The 17,779-nt window shown below is 34.7% G+C and overlaps 1 protein-coding gene across 2 annotated transcripts in view; it reads left to right on the top strand.

The window, feature by feature from the left end:
• Window positions 1-17,779, top strand: part of ATR (ATR serine/threonine kinase) — a 103,043-nt gene that overhangs the window by 18,323 nt on the left and 66,941 nt on the right. The window contains exons 10-19 of one of the 2 annotated variants that reach the window (XM_036851824.1): window positions 105-367; window positions 1,676-1,866; window positions 2,016-2,116; window positions 2,311-2,482; window positions 3,107-3,277; window positions 4,874-5,068; window positions 6,646-6,831; window positions 11,189-11,281; window positions 12,783-12,913; window positions 15,818-15,961. In XM_036851824.1, coding sequence (XP_036707719.1) covers window positions 105-367; window positions 1,676-1,866; window positions 2,016-2,116; window positions 2,311-2,482; window positions 3,107-3,277; window positions 4,874-5,068; window positions 6,646-6,831; window positions 11,189-11,281; window positions 12,783-12,913; window positions 15,818-15,961 — 1,647 coding nt within the window. The remainder of the gene's footprint in view (window positions 1-104; window positions 368-1,675; window positions 1,867-2,015; window positions 2,117-2,310; window positions 2,483-3,106; window positions 3,278-4,873; window positions 5,069-6,645; window positions 6,832-11,188; window positions 11,282-12,782; window positions 12,914-15,817; window positions 15,962-17,779) is intronic. The other variant, XM_036851825.1, reaches the window with a different exon arrangement.

The raw sequence follows: 17,779 nt of genomic DNA, 5'->3' as shown, positions 1-17,779 counted from the left end.
TCTACCCTTTGTTTTACCAGTACTTTTGCCTCAAATTAAACAAGACTATTTAGACCACAAAATTAAGCAAGAAGGTTTAGTACTTTTTGTTTTTTTCCCCATAGAGATAAAGTCAAAGATGATTCTGACATTGTCAAGAAAGAATTTGCATCTATACTTGGTCAGCTTGTCTGTACACTTCATGGCATGTTTTATTTGACAAGTTCTTTATCAGAACCTTTCTCTGAACATAGACGTATTGACCTTTTATGTAAGAGCCTAAAAGTCACTTCTCAACATGAATGTTCATCTTCTCGACTAAAAGCGTCTGTTTGCAAGCCATTCCTTTTCCTACTGAAAAAAAAATTACCTAGTCCTGTGAAACTTGGTGAGTGGTTTGTTATGATTTATTTAATATTTTAAAGCCTATTTAAGCTCTGTTTTTAAAATCAGTGGTGGAATTAGGCTAAAGCCTTAAAAAATTAGACTTGCTTGATAGAGTCAATGCTTATGTAATGATCATTCATAAAAGGGATGTCTGGTATTAGACTGTATCACAGAACTAACAATGGAAGTAATTTTTAGATTTTCTAAATGCTTTTGTGATTTGACAGTGTAATGGGGCGTACCTGATGTTTGGTTCAATATTGTGAGGTTCAGTACTCTCTATCCTCTTCAGTGATCCCAGGGACCTTCTTAATGTGTCCCTTGCCACTACTTTGGACCTTCAGAACTTCAAATAGTTAGATACTTTGCCCAGCTGAGGAGTATGGATTGTATCTTTGCCACTTTCCGATGGTAATGGTGTATGAATTTGTTGGGAGCATGAGATTTATACACATACTTGGAAGATTGCTTTGTTTGGGTAATAAATTACAATTTGTCCTCAAGTTTTCAAAACAATGTATGATAGGTGATTTCTAGGACTCCCTAAATCTAGTAATGTAATGTAATGTAATATAAGATTAACAGGGACTGCCCTGGTGGTCCAGTGGTAAAAAACCTGCCTTACAGTGTAGGGCACGCAGGTTCGCTCCCTGGTCAGGGAACTAAGATCCCACACCCGCGGGGCAACTAAGCCCCTGCGCCACAGCTACTGAGCTCGCGAGCCCTGGAGCCTGCACACAACAACTAGAGAGAGAAAACCCGTACGCCACAACTAGAGAGAAGCCTGTGCACCACAGCGAAGAGCCCGAGCACTGCAATGAAAGATCCCGCGTGCCGCAACTAAGACCTGACGCAGCCAAAAAATAAATAAAATAAATAAATAATAAATAAATCTTTAAAAACAAAATAAGATTAACAGTAAGGCTAAGCTTGCCCTTAATTCAGTTCTTTAGATTAGTGAAATGTGCTTTTAAATCTCTCCCAGTAATATAATGATCTACAAAATCTAAGTGACTAGTCATTATAAAACTTTAAAAAATTCTAGAATTTATTTTAGATTTAAATTATGTATAACTTTTACTAAGTAAAAGTAAATTTAAATTTATAAGTATTCAGTTTTATAAGTACTCAGTATTTATTTGTTTTAATCCTCCACAATTCTGTGTGCTTTACAAATTTAAACACTAAATATTGACTTTATAAGACAACTTAGCATTCTTTGTAGTATATTATTTATTGACAGTATTTTTATAGTAAAACTTTTCTGTTTACTGTGTTAAATTAAGTATTATATGCTTTTGCCCTTTAGCTTTCATAGATAATCTGTATCATCTTTGTAAGCACCTTGATTTTAGAGAAGATGAAACAAATGTAAAAATGGTTCTTGGAACTTTATTAAATTTAATGGAAGATCCAGACAAGGATGTTAGAGTGGCTTTTAGTGGAAATATCAAGCATATATTGGAATCCTTGGATGCTGAAGATGGATTTATAAAAGAGGTTGATGATTTTTATTTTAAATTTAAATTTTATTTGTATTTTATGTATTTTATTTTATTAAAATTTTATTTTATTTAAATTTTATTTTTCTGTGTTTTCATAAACCTGGCTTTAAAAATTTCTTTAACTAGTTAATTTTATTGGTCTAGCTTTTTGTCTTAAGAATGAAAGAAGCATATACACATGCTCAGATCTCAAGAAATAATGAGTTGAAGGATACCTTGATTCTTACAACAGGGGATATTGGAAGGTATGTTTGGCAGCTATTGTATACTTCCTTATTTATTTTGGCCATTTTCCTTTTTTGTTTGCCTGCTGTTAGAAATGGTGATATGAGAGATGTGATGTTATAGGAAGAAGTGTGATATCAGTATGCATTTATTTGTGGATTTCCATTTATTTTCAAAACATTGATGATAACTTTTTTTTTTTTAATAATTTTAGGGCAGCAAAAGGGGATTTGGTACCTTTTGCACTCTTGCACTTATTGCATTGTTTATTATCCAAGTCAGCATCTGTCTCTGGAGCAGCATACACAGAAATTAGAGCTCTGGTTGCAGCTAAAAGTGTTAAACTGCAAAACTTTTTCAGCCAGTATAAGAAACCCATCTGTCAGGTGAGAGTCAGCATTGACCTTGACTATAGGAAATAGCATTACTTTGCAAAAGTTAAAAAAAGAACACATATATGTTTTACTTTTCTTGCTTTAAAAAAGAGGTATTTTTAAAAATGGTTTATTTAAAAGAACCTAAATCTCATCATTTTTATATTTTCGTATCTTGGTCTGAAGATATTGTTTATAAATGGGAGAGGGGAAAAATCATCTTATAATAATTATTACGCTCTATTGTTAATCTGTTAAGAGAAGCCTTTCTGTATTAGCCTTTCTTTTAGTGATAATAAACTTTTTTATGCCTTGATATTATGGACAAGGCACTTTGTTTTAAAAAAGGTTGATTCAAGGCTGAAAAGTAAAGGATATGTTAAAATACAAGCTTTGCACTGTGTTAGTGGTGTAATCCTTAGCAAGATATTCAAGTTTCTTAACTAAGCCTGGTTACTTCATCTGTCAAAGGGAGTATGTACATAATCTACCTCATTAAGGTTGTTACAAAAATTAAATGAACTAATTTAGGTAATATGTTTAGAACACTGTCTGATACTGTCCTTTATGTTAACTTAAAACATATTAGTTAAATGTTCTTCCTTGTGTGAAAACTAATAAATCATTTTGCTTTAGTTTTTGGTAGAATCCCTCCACTCCAGTCAGATGACAGTGCTTCCTAGTACTCCATGCCAGAATGCTGAGATGAGGAAACAAGATGTGGCTCACCAGAGAGAAATGGCTTTAAATACCTTGTCTGAAATTGCCAATGTTTTTGACTTTCCTGATCTTAATCGTTTCCTTACTGTAAGTTGCAAAGTATAGTTGACTTAATTGAGGTTTTCAATTTAATATTTTGTGTTTATTCCATTCTAGATTTTTTTGAAGAAAATCTGGCAAGTACAATGTAGACCATAGATTTTCAAATTTGCATGTTTTCCTTTGACTTTGATATGATAATATTACTTATGTTATAAAAGTGAAACACGTGTTGATTTGAGTCATTGCTCTATAAAGTTAGCTATCTTGAAAGGTTCATACTATTTAATTAATGCTAATTAATTCAGTTTACTGAGCCCTTATGTCTTTAGTGCTATGATTGGTTCCATTGATAATGGAAAGTCTAATATGATCTTACCTACCCCTAAGGAGTTGGAGTAATATAGTACAAACTAGTGCTATAGATGACCTGTGAATTCAGATGATAGAGTTTGTAGTATGGAGTAGTTTGGGAAGCCTTTGAAAAGTCATTAGTGGGGCTGAGGTTTGAAAGATGGATGGTGTAGATTATCTTCTTATGTTTTCCCGAAGGCAAAGTTTATTATTCTTAGTTAATATTATAATAGTGATCCATGCAGAATTTTTCTCTACAGTATTATCATATTTTAACAAACTTAAATTGCATGTAAATTGGACAAATCCTAGAAGGAACTATGATACTATACACTGAGGACCACAAAGATATTTTTACCTTTTCCCTCAGTAGTTCCATCTGGGAACCCCAAAGCACAGATGTTTATTGCAACATTTTCCAAGTAGCAAATAGACAAAACCCGGAGAAGAAACTAAGTGTCTAATATTTAGGTCCTAGAATATTATGTACCTTAACATAATAATTATAAATACTTTAGAGAAACTACCTTATAATGTCATAACAGTCTTACAGGATTAATATTAAGTTGAAAGGCATAACACAAGTAAGGTTTAAGTGTCTCTGAGGGCAGGGCCTGAGTGTTATTTGCTGTTACATGTTCAGTGCCTAGGATAGTGGCTGACATGTAGTAGTTGTTCATTAGATACATAATAAATGAAAGACCAACCATTTTATGTTTGGAATTTTGTGTATTATTTTATGAATGAGATCTTAAAGGAAACAGACCAAAATCAAAGTAGATTTGTTGCCATGTTGGAATGGTGGGTGTGTTAAAAAGGTTTTCTTTAATATTGCAGCATCAACTTTTTAATTTAAAAAATTAAAAATATTGTATTTATGGCTACTCTTGCTTATTGTCTAAATACTATAGTTAGGTCAAATAATAAATCAGGCTTGGAACCACTGCCTTAAGAGCATGAGTACATTTTAACACATATTCATGAGAAATTATTTTCTTTGCTACTTGTACATTAGCTTATTTATTGTCTGTCTCTCCCCCTCTGCAGTGTAAACTCTGTGCCATCAGGGACCTTGTCTATTTTTTCACTGCTGTATCTGAAGTGCCTGAATCATGGTAGATGCTCGTTAAATATGTGTTGAATGAATAAATGGTATATCTGAATTCAGATATGTTGTATGTGGACTCCAAATTTGTGTGGCATTTTAAATTATTTTTGAACATAGCTTATATGAATATTTTATCACCTGGACAAATGTACTTCTTAGTAATTGTAGTGTTTCTTTTTCAGAGAACATTACAAGTTCTGCTACCTGACCTTGCTGCCAAAGCAAGCCCTGCAGCTTCTGCTCTCATTCGAACTTTAGGAAAACAATTAAATGTCAATCGTAGAGAGATTTTAATAAATAATTTCAAGTATATTTTTTCCCATTTGGTCTGTTCCTGTTCCAAGGATGAATTAGAACGTGCCCTTCATTATCTAAAGGTAATTGAGTATTTGTTTGTATTTTACTCTTTTGTTTAAATTAGCATTATAGGAAAGCTGTTGTGACATTCTTGTAGGAAATAGAGTGAGTAGTTTATAGTCTATCCGTAGTTTATAGTCTATCCTAGGGTAATATAAGTTCAAATGGTATGTAAATAAGCTTTGCCCTGGGCCAAAGGAGAGTATTAAATAGAATTATTCTTTTGTTATATTCTTTGATTGTTTTACCATAATGGTATATGATAGGTAGTCATCCATTCGTGGATCAGATTCTCAGCTAATTTCATTTTATTTTTTTAAAATTTTATTTATTTATTTATTTTTATTTTGGCTGTGCCGGGTCTTAGTTGGGGCATGTGAGATCTTCACTGGGGCATGCAGACTTCCTAGTTGCAGCGTGCAGACTTCTTAGTTGCGGCATGTGGGCTTCTTATTTACAGCACACGGACTCTTAGTTGTGGCATGCATGTGGGATCTAGTTCCCTGACCAGGGATCAAACCTGGGCCCCCTGCATTTGGGAGTACGGAGTCCTTCCCACTGGACCACCAGGGAAGTCCCAGCTAATTTCATTTTAGAATTTATTAATTGATTGGAGCTGTAAAATGACTAATGATATGCAAGTAATTACATCTATTGGAAAAGGCAGTATCCTTCAACTGTAGTACAATGTCAGCACTGAGTTTAGCTACTTAGTGCTCTGATTACAGTTTGGCCCAGTTTCTTGCTAGTTTTCAAATTTAAAATTATAGCTTGTGCTTCTTTTTTTGGTGTTATAGTAGCAACAATATCTGAGGAATAAGAGGCTACATGGGAACAAGAGAACCTGTCAGATATGCATATGTAACTCTACTGTTTTTCTCTGATGTTAATTTATTTCACATATTTCATGATATGCCAGCTATGGATCTCTTTCCACATGAGACTTTTTGAATATTGAGTGTATTTATTCAATTTGAGAAAGAAAATCTTTATTGTAAAGGTGGAATGATGATAACATTTCAGTGCTTCTTACTACATGTCAGAAACTTTGCTAAACAATTTTTATGGATCATTTCACTTGGCTAACTCCTCACAGTTACCCAGTGAGATAAAAGTACTATTTTTCCATTTGATAGATGAGAAAACTAAGGCAGAGAAAGGTCAGATTAGGTTACTTATCTAAGTCACAGCACAACTAATAAATGATAAAGCTGGAATTTAAATATCAGCAGTCTGAGCAGAAAGACTGTGCTCTGAGCCACTGATTTTCCTGTCAGGGTTACATTTCCATGAATAATGAGTGGATGACATCTTGAACCTTTATAGAAAACTAGACTCCCTTTTTAAATTTTTATTTCAAAATAAAGTCTGATCACTTGTTTTCATTACCTGTAACCCATGGCAGACCTACCAGGAGAAATCAAGGTCAGAATCCTTTTCCAATGACTTTTTTATATCATTAGTAATTCTTGTCACCTGATCTAGAGCTCCTGATTAACTAATAGTGTATTAAAATCAGTATACTTATTTCCAAGGTATTAGTATGGAGAAAAAAAACCCTTTTTAAAAAAATTTTTGAAATATGTCTTTGGGTTAGAATGAAACAGAAATTGAACTCGGGAGCCTGTTGAGACAAGATTTCCAAGGACTGCATAATGAATTATTGCTACGTATTGGAGAACACTATCAACAGGTTTTCAATGGTTTGTCAATACTTGCCTCATTTGCATCTAGTGATGATCCATATCAGGGCCCAAGAGATATCACGTCACCCGAACTAATGGTAAGGAATATGTTGTATGGGTTTTTTGCTTGGTTTTTCTCCTTTTTGTAGCTTAATTATGAAATTGGAGAAACAGGTGTTTTATATATTTTCCAAATGCTAGAGATTTATTTGAATTTTCAATTGGGATTTTTATTTTGAAAAGGGTGATGATTTAAATTGCATGGTCACAGCATACATATTAGCATTGAAAAATATGCATTTTCAAATGATCTTAGATTTTATTTTTTCATTGGGTAAAAATGTTCATTTTTCTTCACCGCTTTTTCACTGTAGATTGGAGTGCGTTTGTAGCTCCCCCCACTACCCCTTCCATGGCATGACATGCTAACTTTATCACTTCTAACTATATTTAAATCCATTGTTGGATTTAAGATAAGTTAGAAAGTATGTTATTCCTTTTTGTCTTTCCTTGTCTTAAATTTGTATCTGAAATCATCTTACTATTTTATTTCTTCACCTGAAAAAAACATAAATCCTGAGGCTTACTATTTTTTCTTTTGATTGCTTTCATTCTTTCAAGAGACTCAAATTTTGCTGATATTTTGCTGATATTTTGACTATCAGCAAAATATCTTGAGAGATTTCTATCTCTGCTTTCTCATTTCCCATTCGTTCTTTAGCTTATTCTAGCCTGACTCTGTTCTAAATATTCTACTGAAATTCTCATCTTGTCAAGGTCAAAAACAGTCTTCCTGCTATCAAATCTAATGGTCACTTCTCTTTTCCTATCTTATTCAGCTTCCAGTAGCATTCAGTACAACTGACCATCCTTTCTTATGTGGCATCTGTGACACTGCATTTTCTTGATTTTCTTTTTGCTTCACTGTCTACTCATTCTTTTTTTAAAAGTTTATTTTATTGAAGTATAATTGATTTACAATGTTGTGTTAATTTCTGCTGTATAGCAAAGTGATTCAGTTTACATATATATATTCTTTTTCATAGTCCTTTCCATTATGGTTTATTACAGGATACTGAATATAGTTCCCTGTGCTATACAGTAGGACCTTGTTGTTTATCTATTCTATATATAATAGTTTGCATCTGCTAATCCCAAACTCCCAGTCTATCCCTCCCCCACCCCTCCCCCTTGGCAACCACAGGTCTGTTCTCTATGTCTGTGAGTCTGTTTCTGTTTGGTCGATAAAGTTCATTTGTGTCATATTTTAGATTCCACATATAAGTGATAGCATATGGTATTTGTCTTTCTCTTTCTGACTTATTTCACATAGTATTCACATAGTATGATAATCCCTTGGTTCATCCATGTTGCTGCAAATGGCATTATTTCATTCTTTTTTATGGCTGAGTAGGATTCCATTGTATATATGTACCACATCTTCTTTATCCATTCATCTGTTGATTGTCCACTCATTCTTTTTTTTTTCTTTTTTTTGTCCACTCATTCTTAATCTTTACTTTATCTACTTTATCTTCTAAATGTTAGATTGATTCAGTACTGTGTAATTGGGTCTTTTTCTCTATAAATATTCTCTCTTTAAATGAGAGAGAATCTGAATTCATCTGGTCCTGTAATATGATTTACGTTTTGTTGATTTCATAGTGGAAATTCTAGTCCAGACCTCTCTTGAGCTTTGGACTTTTGGGCTTATGCACGTTAGGTCCTGGGAGGAAACAGATGGCATACACAAAAATGTTTCACTGAAAAGAATTTAATGAAGGGACTATTTTCATTGATATGGGCAAGGTTAAGAGAACCAGCAGGGAATGTTAAGGAACCCAGGGACTAGAAACGGCAGAAAACATATGCTCCCCTTAGTCCTGGGCAGGAAGAAATGGCGTTACCAGAGCCTGGTTGAGAGCTAGAACCATGGTGCGGGGGAAGGGCTCTCATTGTATATAACCACTGCCAGAACCACCTCACAACGCAGAGAGAGCAGGAAGTATAAATACCACACTCTCTCCTCCTGCCCTTTGTTCCCTTGTTGGTGCCTCCTGTTGACTGAATTTAGTGGGAAGCCAGAGGGAAAGATATCTTGAGTGATGAAATCTGGTTAGCCTCCTAGGCACACAGCAAGGCAGAAAAGAGCAGAGAATGGATCTGAGGATGAGGGAAGATGGCAGATAGAGACTGTCCAGCTTCCTCTTTGTAATCTCTATCTGTCCGTCTTTTAAGCATCTCAAACAAGTCCAAACATTACATGTCCATTAAAAAATCTTTATTTTCCCTTTAACCTGTTTCTCTCACAGTCTTCCCTTCTCAGGAAATGGTACCAGTGTCTACCTAGAAGCTCAGTTGCTTCAAAACCTGGAAGGTATTCATGAGCCCTTCATTTCTTATATCCTTTAAAATTAAGTATCAACAAGTCCTTTCAAGTCTAGCCCCAAAATATATCTTTCCATCTCTGCCGCCACCACCCTTATACAAGTGACCATCATCTTTCTCCAGGAATACTGTAAAAACCTCCTAACAGTTCTCTCCCTTTGCTCTTCCTTTCCTGCGTCTTTAATCAGTTATTTACACAGCATTTGAAGTACTCTTCTTACAACTTATACTCACATTATCCCCTGTCTAAATTCCTTCTATTGTTTTCATTGCTCTTATAAGGCTGTACGTGGTCTGTATATCTTTCCACCCTCATATTGTGCAACTTTTATCTTCCTTTCTCCCTGTATTTCAGCATTGTTTTGTTTGTGTTTCTTAAACATGTCAAGTTTTTTCCTGCTTCACAGCCTTTGCAGTACGTAGTTTCTTTACTTGGAATATTATCCTGGATCTTTTTCATTCTTTAGATCTCAGAGTTTCCTGATCACCCTATCTAAGTTCCTGATCACCTCATCCCAGTTCTCTCTCATGTGATCATGTTTATTTCTTTATAGCACTTATCACAACCTTATGTACGTATTTACTTGTTTAATGTCTTCTTCTCATATCAGTGTCCCATGTAAGCTAGTAGGGAGAGCTTATCTTGTACACCTGCACCTGGCACAGTATTCCAGGCATACATAATAAATATTTGGTGAGTGGCAGGTGAACGAACTATTTGTCTAAATGTAAGAGCTTTAAAATTAGAATGTTGACACAGACTATGTGAGTATCATCTATATCTGCTTTTCATTTAAGAATGGGCTGGAACCATGCGATTAGTGAATTATGGCTTATTAAACCTAAGTTGAGTCTTAATCCAAATCAGAAGTTTGTAAATTAAATGTAATTTTAGGCTTTGGTAGAACAGGTGATTCTCTGTGCTTTGGAAGAGAAAACAAGTTTATCCCAACATCTAACCTGGAGAACGTGTTGGACACCTAATTTCCTCTCTAGTGTGAGGTAGTGCACACCCTTCTTACTGCCTCCTGACCCCAGCCTGGCAATGTGTGTAACCTAGAGATACTTAAATTAGGTGCCTCAATGCCAAACAATGCAACTTTCTCCTGGAGTTGGAAAATATTCTAATTGCTACTTCTCCCCAGCAGCACCCCCCCTTTTTTTTTTGGTCCCTTTTCTTGCCTATACATAAAGATTTTTAAAGAGGGGAAAATTCTTCTTTGCAGAGTACTCACATTCCCAGTTTTTAATAATACTAACTTAAGTTTATTTAACACTTACTATATTCTAAGTGCTTAACACGTGTTATTTTATTTAATCTCTACGACAGCTCTATGCAGTTGGTGCTTTCATTGTCCCATCTTACAGACTCAGAGGAGCCAAGTAACTTTCCAGCATCAAATACTAGGAAGTGTCAAAACTGGGATTCAAACCCAGGTTTGGCTGATTTAAAGCCCATACCCTCTCCTCTAGGACCCTTCTTCAAGAAAGAATTAACCCTGTCCACTTCAGGAGACCCAAAGTGCCATGGACAGTGATACCTAACCTGTAATTGTTGATACCCAAGGCTTGTACCCCTTTATTACTATTACATCAGGGGATATTGACCTCTATGTCAGACCTTCATTCTGGCAGGGTACCTGTTCCTTAATCAAGTACTTTTTTTTTTCCACCTTAGCTCTAAATGCTCTAGATAAGGACATTTACTTGTCTTTCTCTATTCTTCTTCTCCTTAAGATAAATATCCTCTCCACTTGACGCCGACATGAGTCAGATCCTGAGAATCCCACCGTAGCTCAACTGTAATTCAAAAGCTTATGATTTTCTCACTGTACAGTACTATTTAATCATATTTTGATTGTAAATCAGTTTCACTAATTTTTAAAGTATTACATGTGAAAATATATGCTTTGGGAAAAATTTAATTCACCAACTGTTTATTTCCAGTATTCTATGTAGTTAGATAAAATAGAAATAATCTAAATAAATTGTTGGTTTATGAAATTTGATCTGTATAAAACTTATGTAGTACCTTTTTTATGTGGGTTTTTTTTTTTTTCCCCTTAGGCTGATTATTTGCAACCCAAGTTGTTGGGCATCTTGGCCTTTTTTAACATGCAGTTACTGAGCTCCAGTGTTGGCATTGAAGATAAGAAAATGGTAGGTGGTGATAGTTGAGTTGCAAAGTGCCAGAACAGAATTCATATAGAATATGCAGGAGACATGACTTCTCCTTCTAGCTGCAAACATTCAAAGATGAAAAATAATCAAACACATGATATTCTGTGTTCCTGAACAACTCACATAAGCTTTCGGGGAATCTAAAAAGAAAAATTATATCATTTACTGTTCTTTTGTTTATAAGGGACAGAAAACTCACCCAAACTGGCTTAAAGGAATTTGTTGGCTCTGTAACTAAAAGTGTAAGGATAATATAGTTTCGGGCATAGCTTGATTTTGGACACGGTGTTCTCAGAATTAACCACTTAGCTCAAATTCCTTTGGATTGGCTCTAACTTAAGTGCTAGGTGATGGCCCCAACAGCTTCAGGCTCACGTTGTCACAACATCTAGCTCAGTGGAAAGAAAAGAGACCAGCACTCCCTGATAGCTCAAACAGAAGTTGCATTATTGAATGCATTGGCCCAAATTGGTGTCATGTGAGTCATGGCCCATGGTGCTTTTGAATACCAAAAATGTTAAGTAATAGAAAGTAAAGTAACTTCAGTATTTGTCAGTGTATGTTTAAATGCATTTGGCACAGTGAAATTTCCTTATGATTGCTGTCACAATTGGTCACCCCTGGAAATTTTTGTCTGTAGATTGGGATAGAATTTTAGATACTGATTAAATTTCCCTTTTTATTGGTCTCCACTCTTCAGTCAGTAAAATTATAATAAAAGCCCATGAAGGGAAGCTTTTATTTCAGTCTGTACTCCCTTTCTCTTAATTAATTAACCTCTAAAAATTTCAGCAACCAATACTTGTCCTTTTGGTGTCAACTGGTAAATTTAATCCCCCAAATAACTTCTATCTATGTGAAATCTTTCTTACTGTTATCCCAAGTGAGAGAATAACCTCAAATCTGAGAAAACTAAAGTTTGTTTTAAACCATAAAGAGTTTGCGTATTTTGGCACATAGTTAAGGTTGACTGGAGAGTTTCTTTACCCCTTCATTAGAATCTGGAGCTATTCATACAAGTCTGATTCTGTATCCACACCAATAAAAATGTGTGTATTATTTTCTGAGTATGTCATTAGTTACCTATTTGTTTTATTACTAAATTAGAGCATGTTGAATTTAGTACCATTAGGACAAAAATGCATGTGCTGCATAGCAGTTTGGGATGGATATGAAGAAGATTAAACAATAGGTATTATATTCTTAATAAATTTGAAAATTACTGCTTAAGAGGACCACCAGAACCAAAATAACAAATCACCTTCAAAGAGGGAAAAAAAAAAAGAACTCAACTCGTGTTTTTCAAATTCATAACTCTTACATAAGCACTTGGACAAAATAAACTGCCAACATTTATTAGACCTTGTGTTGCCAGAGAATAGGTACTCTGAGATTAGTGTGGGAAGCACTTGTCCTTAGGGCTCATCTGCTCCTGCCAGCTTCTTTATGGCTTTATTTTGAAGCCCTGCTTACTTTATAGGCCTTGAACAGTTTGATGTCTTTGATGAAATTAATGGGACCCAAACATGTCAGTTCTGTGAGGGTGAAGATGATGACCACGCTGAGAACTGGCCTCCGTTTCAAGGATGATTTTCCTGAATTGTGTTGCAGGTAAATGACTGCCTGAGTTCGTTAGATTTTTTGCATTTCCCAATAGCACTAACTTGATTTCTTATCTCTTTGAGGGAATTTGGGTTCAAACCAGAAATAAGAAATAGTTAAGACAGAAAGGCTATTTGTATTGAAAAGGGAATGTGTTTCCTTCTTTAAAAACATTTTTCTGTGAAGTATTTTAATATACTAGGAAATAGAATAATATAATGAACCCCTATATACCCGTTTCCCAGCCTCAGTAGTTATCAATATTGTTAATCTTATTTAATCTTTCCATCTCTACCTTTTTTATTGTTACTTGGAATGTTTTAAAGAAAACCCAGTATCGTATCATTGTACTTCTAAATATACCGCAGATGTATCTAGAGGATAAGGACATTTTAAAAAATATATAACCATCATAAATTATTATACTTAGCAGAACTAATAGGAATTCCTTAATATCATCTAAAATTCAGCTTTCCCCAATTGTCTCAAAGATGTTTTTTCCCAAAGATGTTCGTTTGCTTGAATTAGAATCCACATAAGATACACATGTCACACATTTGGTTGTTTGACCCCCTAAGTAACTCTTACAAATAGATGCATCCCTTAAGTCTCCTCTCCACATTTCTTTTAGGCCACTGAGATTTTGGCGTGTAGGATTTAGCTGATTGCTAATTTAATTTAATTTCAGTAATACTGCTAACAATAAAACTACTGAATGATATGGTCACCTTATCTTTGATAAAGGAGGCAAGCATATACAGTGGAGAAAAGACAGCCTCTTCAGTAAGTGGTGCTGGGAAAATTGAACAGGTACATGTAAAAGTATGAAATTAGAACACTCCCTGACACCATGCACAAAAATAAACTCCAAATGGATTAAAGACCTAAGTGTAAGGCCAGACACTATCAAACTCTTAGAGGAAAACATAGGCAGAACACTCTATGACATACATCACAGCAAGATTCTTTTTGACCCAGCTCCCAGAGAAATGGAAATAAGAACACAAATAAACAAATGGGACCTAATGAAACTTAAAAGCTTTTGCACAGCAAAGGAAACCATAAACAAGACCAAAAGACAACCATCAGAATGGGAGAAAATATTTGCAAATGAAGCAACTGACAAAGGATTAATCTCCAAGATTTACAAGCAGCTCATGCAGCTCAATAACAAAAAAACGAACAACCCAATCCAAAAATGGGCAGAAGACCTAAATAGACATTTCTCCAAAGAAGATATACAGATGGCCTACAGACACATGAAAGAATGCTCAACATCATTAATCATTAGAGAAATGCAAATCAAAACTACAATGAGATATCATCTCACACCGGTCAGAATGGCCATCATCAAAAAATCTAGAAACAATAAATGCTGGAGAGGGTGTGGAGGAAAGGGAACACTCTTGCACTGTTGGTGGGAATGTAAATTGATACAGCCACTATGGAGAACAGTATGGAGGTTCCTTAAAAAACTACAAATAGAACTACCATACGACCCAGCAATCCCACTACTGGGCATATACCCTGAGAAAACCATAGGTCAAAAAGTGTCATGTACCACAATGTTCATTGCAGCTCTATTTACAATAGCCAGGACCTGGAAGCAACCTAAATGTCCATCGACAGATGAATGGATAAAGAAGATGTGGCACATATATACAATGGAATATTACTCAGCCATAAAAAGAAATGAAATGGAGGTATTTGTAATGAGGTGGATGGAGTTAGAGTCTGTCATACAGAGTGAAGTAAGTCAGAAAGAGAAAAACAAATACAGTATGCTAACACATATATACGGAATCTAAGGAAAAAAAAAAAAAAGGCCATGAAGAACCTAGTGGCAAGACGGGATAAAGACACAGACCTACTAGAGAATGGACTTGAGGATATGGGGAGGGGGTGGGGTGAGATGTGACAGGGTAAGAGAGTGTCATGGACATATATACACTACCAAATGTAAAATAGATAGCTAGTGGGAAGCAGCCGCATAGCACAGGGAGATCAGCTCGGTGCTTTGTGACCACCTAGAGGGGTGGGATGGGGAGGGTGGGAGGGAGGGAGATGCAAGAGGGAAGAGAAATGGGAACATATTGTATATGTATAACTGATTCACTTTGTCATAAAGCAGAAGCTAACACACTATTGTAAGGCAATTATACTTCAATAAAGATGTTTAAAAAAAAAACAAAAAAAAAAAACTACTGAATGCAGTTTAAGCTTCTGAAAGTTTCTTTTTGTTCTTGACTATATTTTATTGGAGATGTACAGTCAGAATAATATGTTTTACTATATTCAAAATCCTGTGATAAACCATAATGGAAAAGAATATTAAAAAGAATTTAAAAAAATAATATGTTTTAAAGTCATGTGAAATAATTCTTTCCTGTATAACTGTGCCATCTACTTGGTATTATTAGGTTCAGTTTAAGTTTGCTTAAAATTTTTAGAGGTTGCTTTTTCCTTCTATTTTATATAATTTAAAAATCATATAAAACATTTACTTTGTCCCAAATTCAAATTTGTGTAACAAGTTACACTCAGAGAATCTAGCCTTCATTCCTGAATTGCTAAAAATAGATGTGTCTATTTTTATTAATTTTTGTATAATCCCCCCCTTTCTAAAAGTATAAGCAAATGCACACTTACTCACAGATACTTTTTTTTGTCATGTTAACCCTGCGCCAAAAGGTAGCATATTATGAGCATTGTTTTTCACCTTGCTTTTTTGACTTAGTGTATTATAGAGATCACTCTATTTGAGTGTACAGTACTCATCTTTATTCCATTTTTACAGCTGCCTTGTAATCTTTTTGCTTATATGTATCATTGTTTGTTCATCTAGTAATTAACTGATGAAGCTTTGCAAATAATAAAAATGATGTGACTTTTAACTTTTGTTTTTTCACGTAGGGCTTGGGACTGCTTTGTTCGTTGCCTGGATCACGCTTATCTAGGCTCCCTTCTCAGTCATGTAATAGTAGCTTTGTTACCTCTCATACACATCCAGCCTAAAGAAACTGCAGCTATATTTCACTACCTCATAATTGAAAACAGGTATTGTAAATGAAATTAATAAAGATAACAGCTTTTTATTACTGCATTTTTATGTCTCAGGGTATTAGGGTTACTGTTGGTAGCGTGGAACTGTTCACATTCTTTTTAATTTAGAGTCCGTTAATAAACAGAAGTAATTGACATGCTTTAAGTCAATACATACCAAACTGATGCTGTTTCAGTTGTGACATGGCTTTTATTATTATTATATTTTAAGCTTAGTAGTTAGTAGGTCAATAACTCAAAATTATTTTTCATCAATTTTGAAAGGGGTGAGACTAATATTACCTTTCTTCTCACAGTTAAAAGGCAAACAGTTGAATGCATGAGAAAGATTAGGAGAGCTAATAACTTTTTTTCTACAGCTTACCTTAGTTGAAACCCTTATTACTTCATTGCATTAACCTTTTAACCAGCCTCCCTTCCTTTAAGCTTTTATTATGTTTCTTCATATTGTTCATATTTTAAAACATCTCTTTATCTGTATCATTTCAGCGTACAGAGACATTCTGTTTTTCTCCATTTCCTAGCTGATAAATTCCAAATTGTTTATTTTGATATTCAAGGCTTTCTAAAATCTGGCCACATCTTATTTCTTAAAATCATTTCCCAAGATTTTTCAAAGCAGATATTAGGCTGTAGCCAATCCAGACTGCTAATGCAAGAATATACATTACTCCTTCCCATTTTTATTTTTCACTCAGGCTGCTTTTTAGCCTGGAATGTCTTTCTATACACTTAAATTTTTTTTGTCCATTTTTGCACATACTGTCGTATGTCATAGTTACTTCTGAAAAATTAGGATTTAAGTACTATTTATTTACTTACTTATCCTTATGCTATTGCAGTTCCATTAATCATTTTCAGTAACTGTTCAATCAGGGAGAAAATACAGAAGAAAAGGTTAATGGAGTTTTTTCCCAATTAAAATACTTTTATTTTTGGTATTTTGTACATAATGGAACAATATAATCACTGATCTAGATCACTTTTCAAATACCTTTTGGATTATTATGCAAATAGTATATCTTTGCTGTTTATTTTAGAGGAATCATTTCTCTGCCTTTTCATATAATAAAAAAATTCTCTTTCACTCTGCCAGATAGAAGACCTTAAGCTCTCTGAGTGAAGGAGTTACTGCAGCTTTCTTTATTGTTACATCCCCAGTTTCTAGCAAATAGTAGCACATAGTAGTTACTTAATACCTGTTTGTTGCATGAGTTAATGAAGACTACAATTTAGAAACACTTTTATTTGGACCCAGAAATATTAGGGCTTTATATTTGAAGCAAGTTAAAAATTGTAGCCTCAGTAAGAATTACTTACGTATTTTTCTCTAGTATATCTTTGTGAGAATTTGTGTTTTGGGGTTGGGTTTGTATTGCCGCATTATACACCACTCCAAAACCTAGTGTCTTAAAACAACAAGCATCTTTATTTACTCATGATTTTGCAGTCTGGGCTGGGTTCAGCTGGTCAGTTCCTTGGCTGTTCTTACCAATGGTCATTGCAGTCAGCCAGCAGGTAGACTTGGCTGGGCTTCTCCCTCTTTCATTTAGTCTCAGAGCTTCTCTCTCTCTCCATGTAACCTGTCTCTGATGGTAGCCAGACTTCTTACGAGGTGACTCAGGACTCTCATGAGGACAAAACCAGAAGCTTCCAGACCTTTTTAACACTTAGGCCACAAATAGGCCCAACATCTCTTCTGCCACATTCTGTTTTTTAAAGCAAGTCACACACCTAGCCCAAACTGAAGATGAAGTGACTATACATAGGAGTATATACCAAGACATAGAGATTATTCAGGGCCACCAATGT

Source organism: Balaenoptera musculus, chromosome 4, assembly GCF_009873245.2.
Source record: "Balaenoptera musculus isolate JJ_BM4_2016_0621 chromosome 4, mBalMus1.pri.v3, whole genome shotgun sequence".
NCBI classification, from domain to species: domain Eukaryota; kingdom Metazoa; phylum Chordata; class Mammalia; order Artiodactyla; family Balaenopteridae; genus Balaenoptera; species Balaenoptera musculus.
The sequence above is the reverse complement of the archived record's forward strand: the minus strand, read 5'-3'. Positions and strand labels throughout refer to the sequence as shown.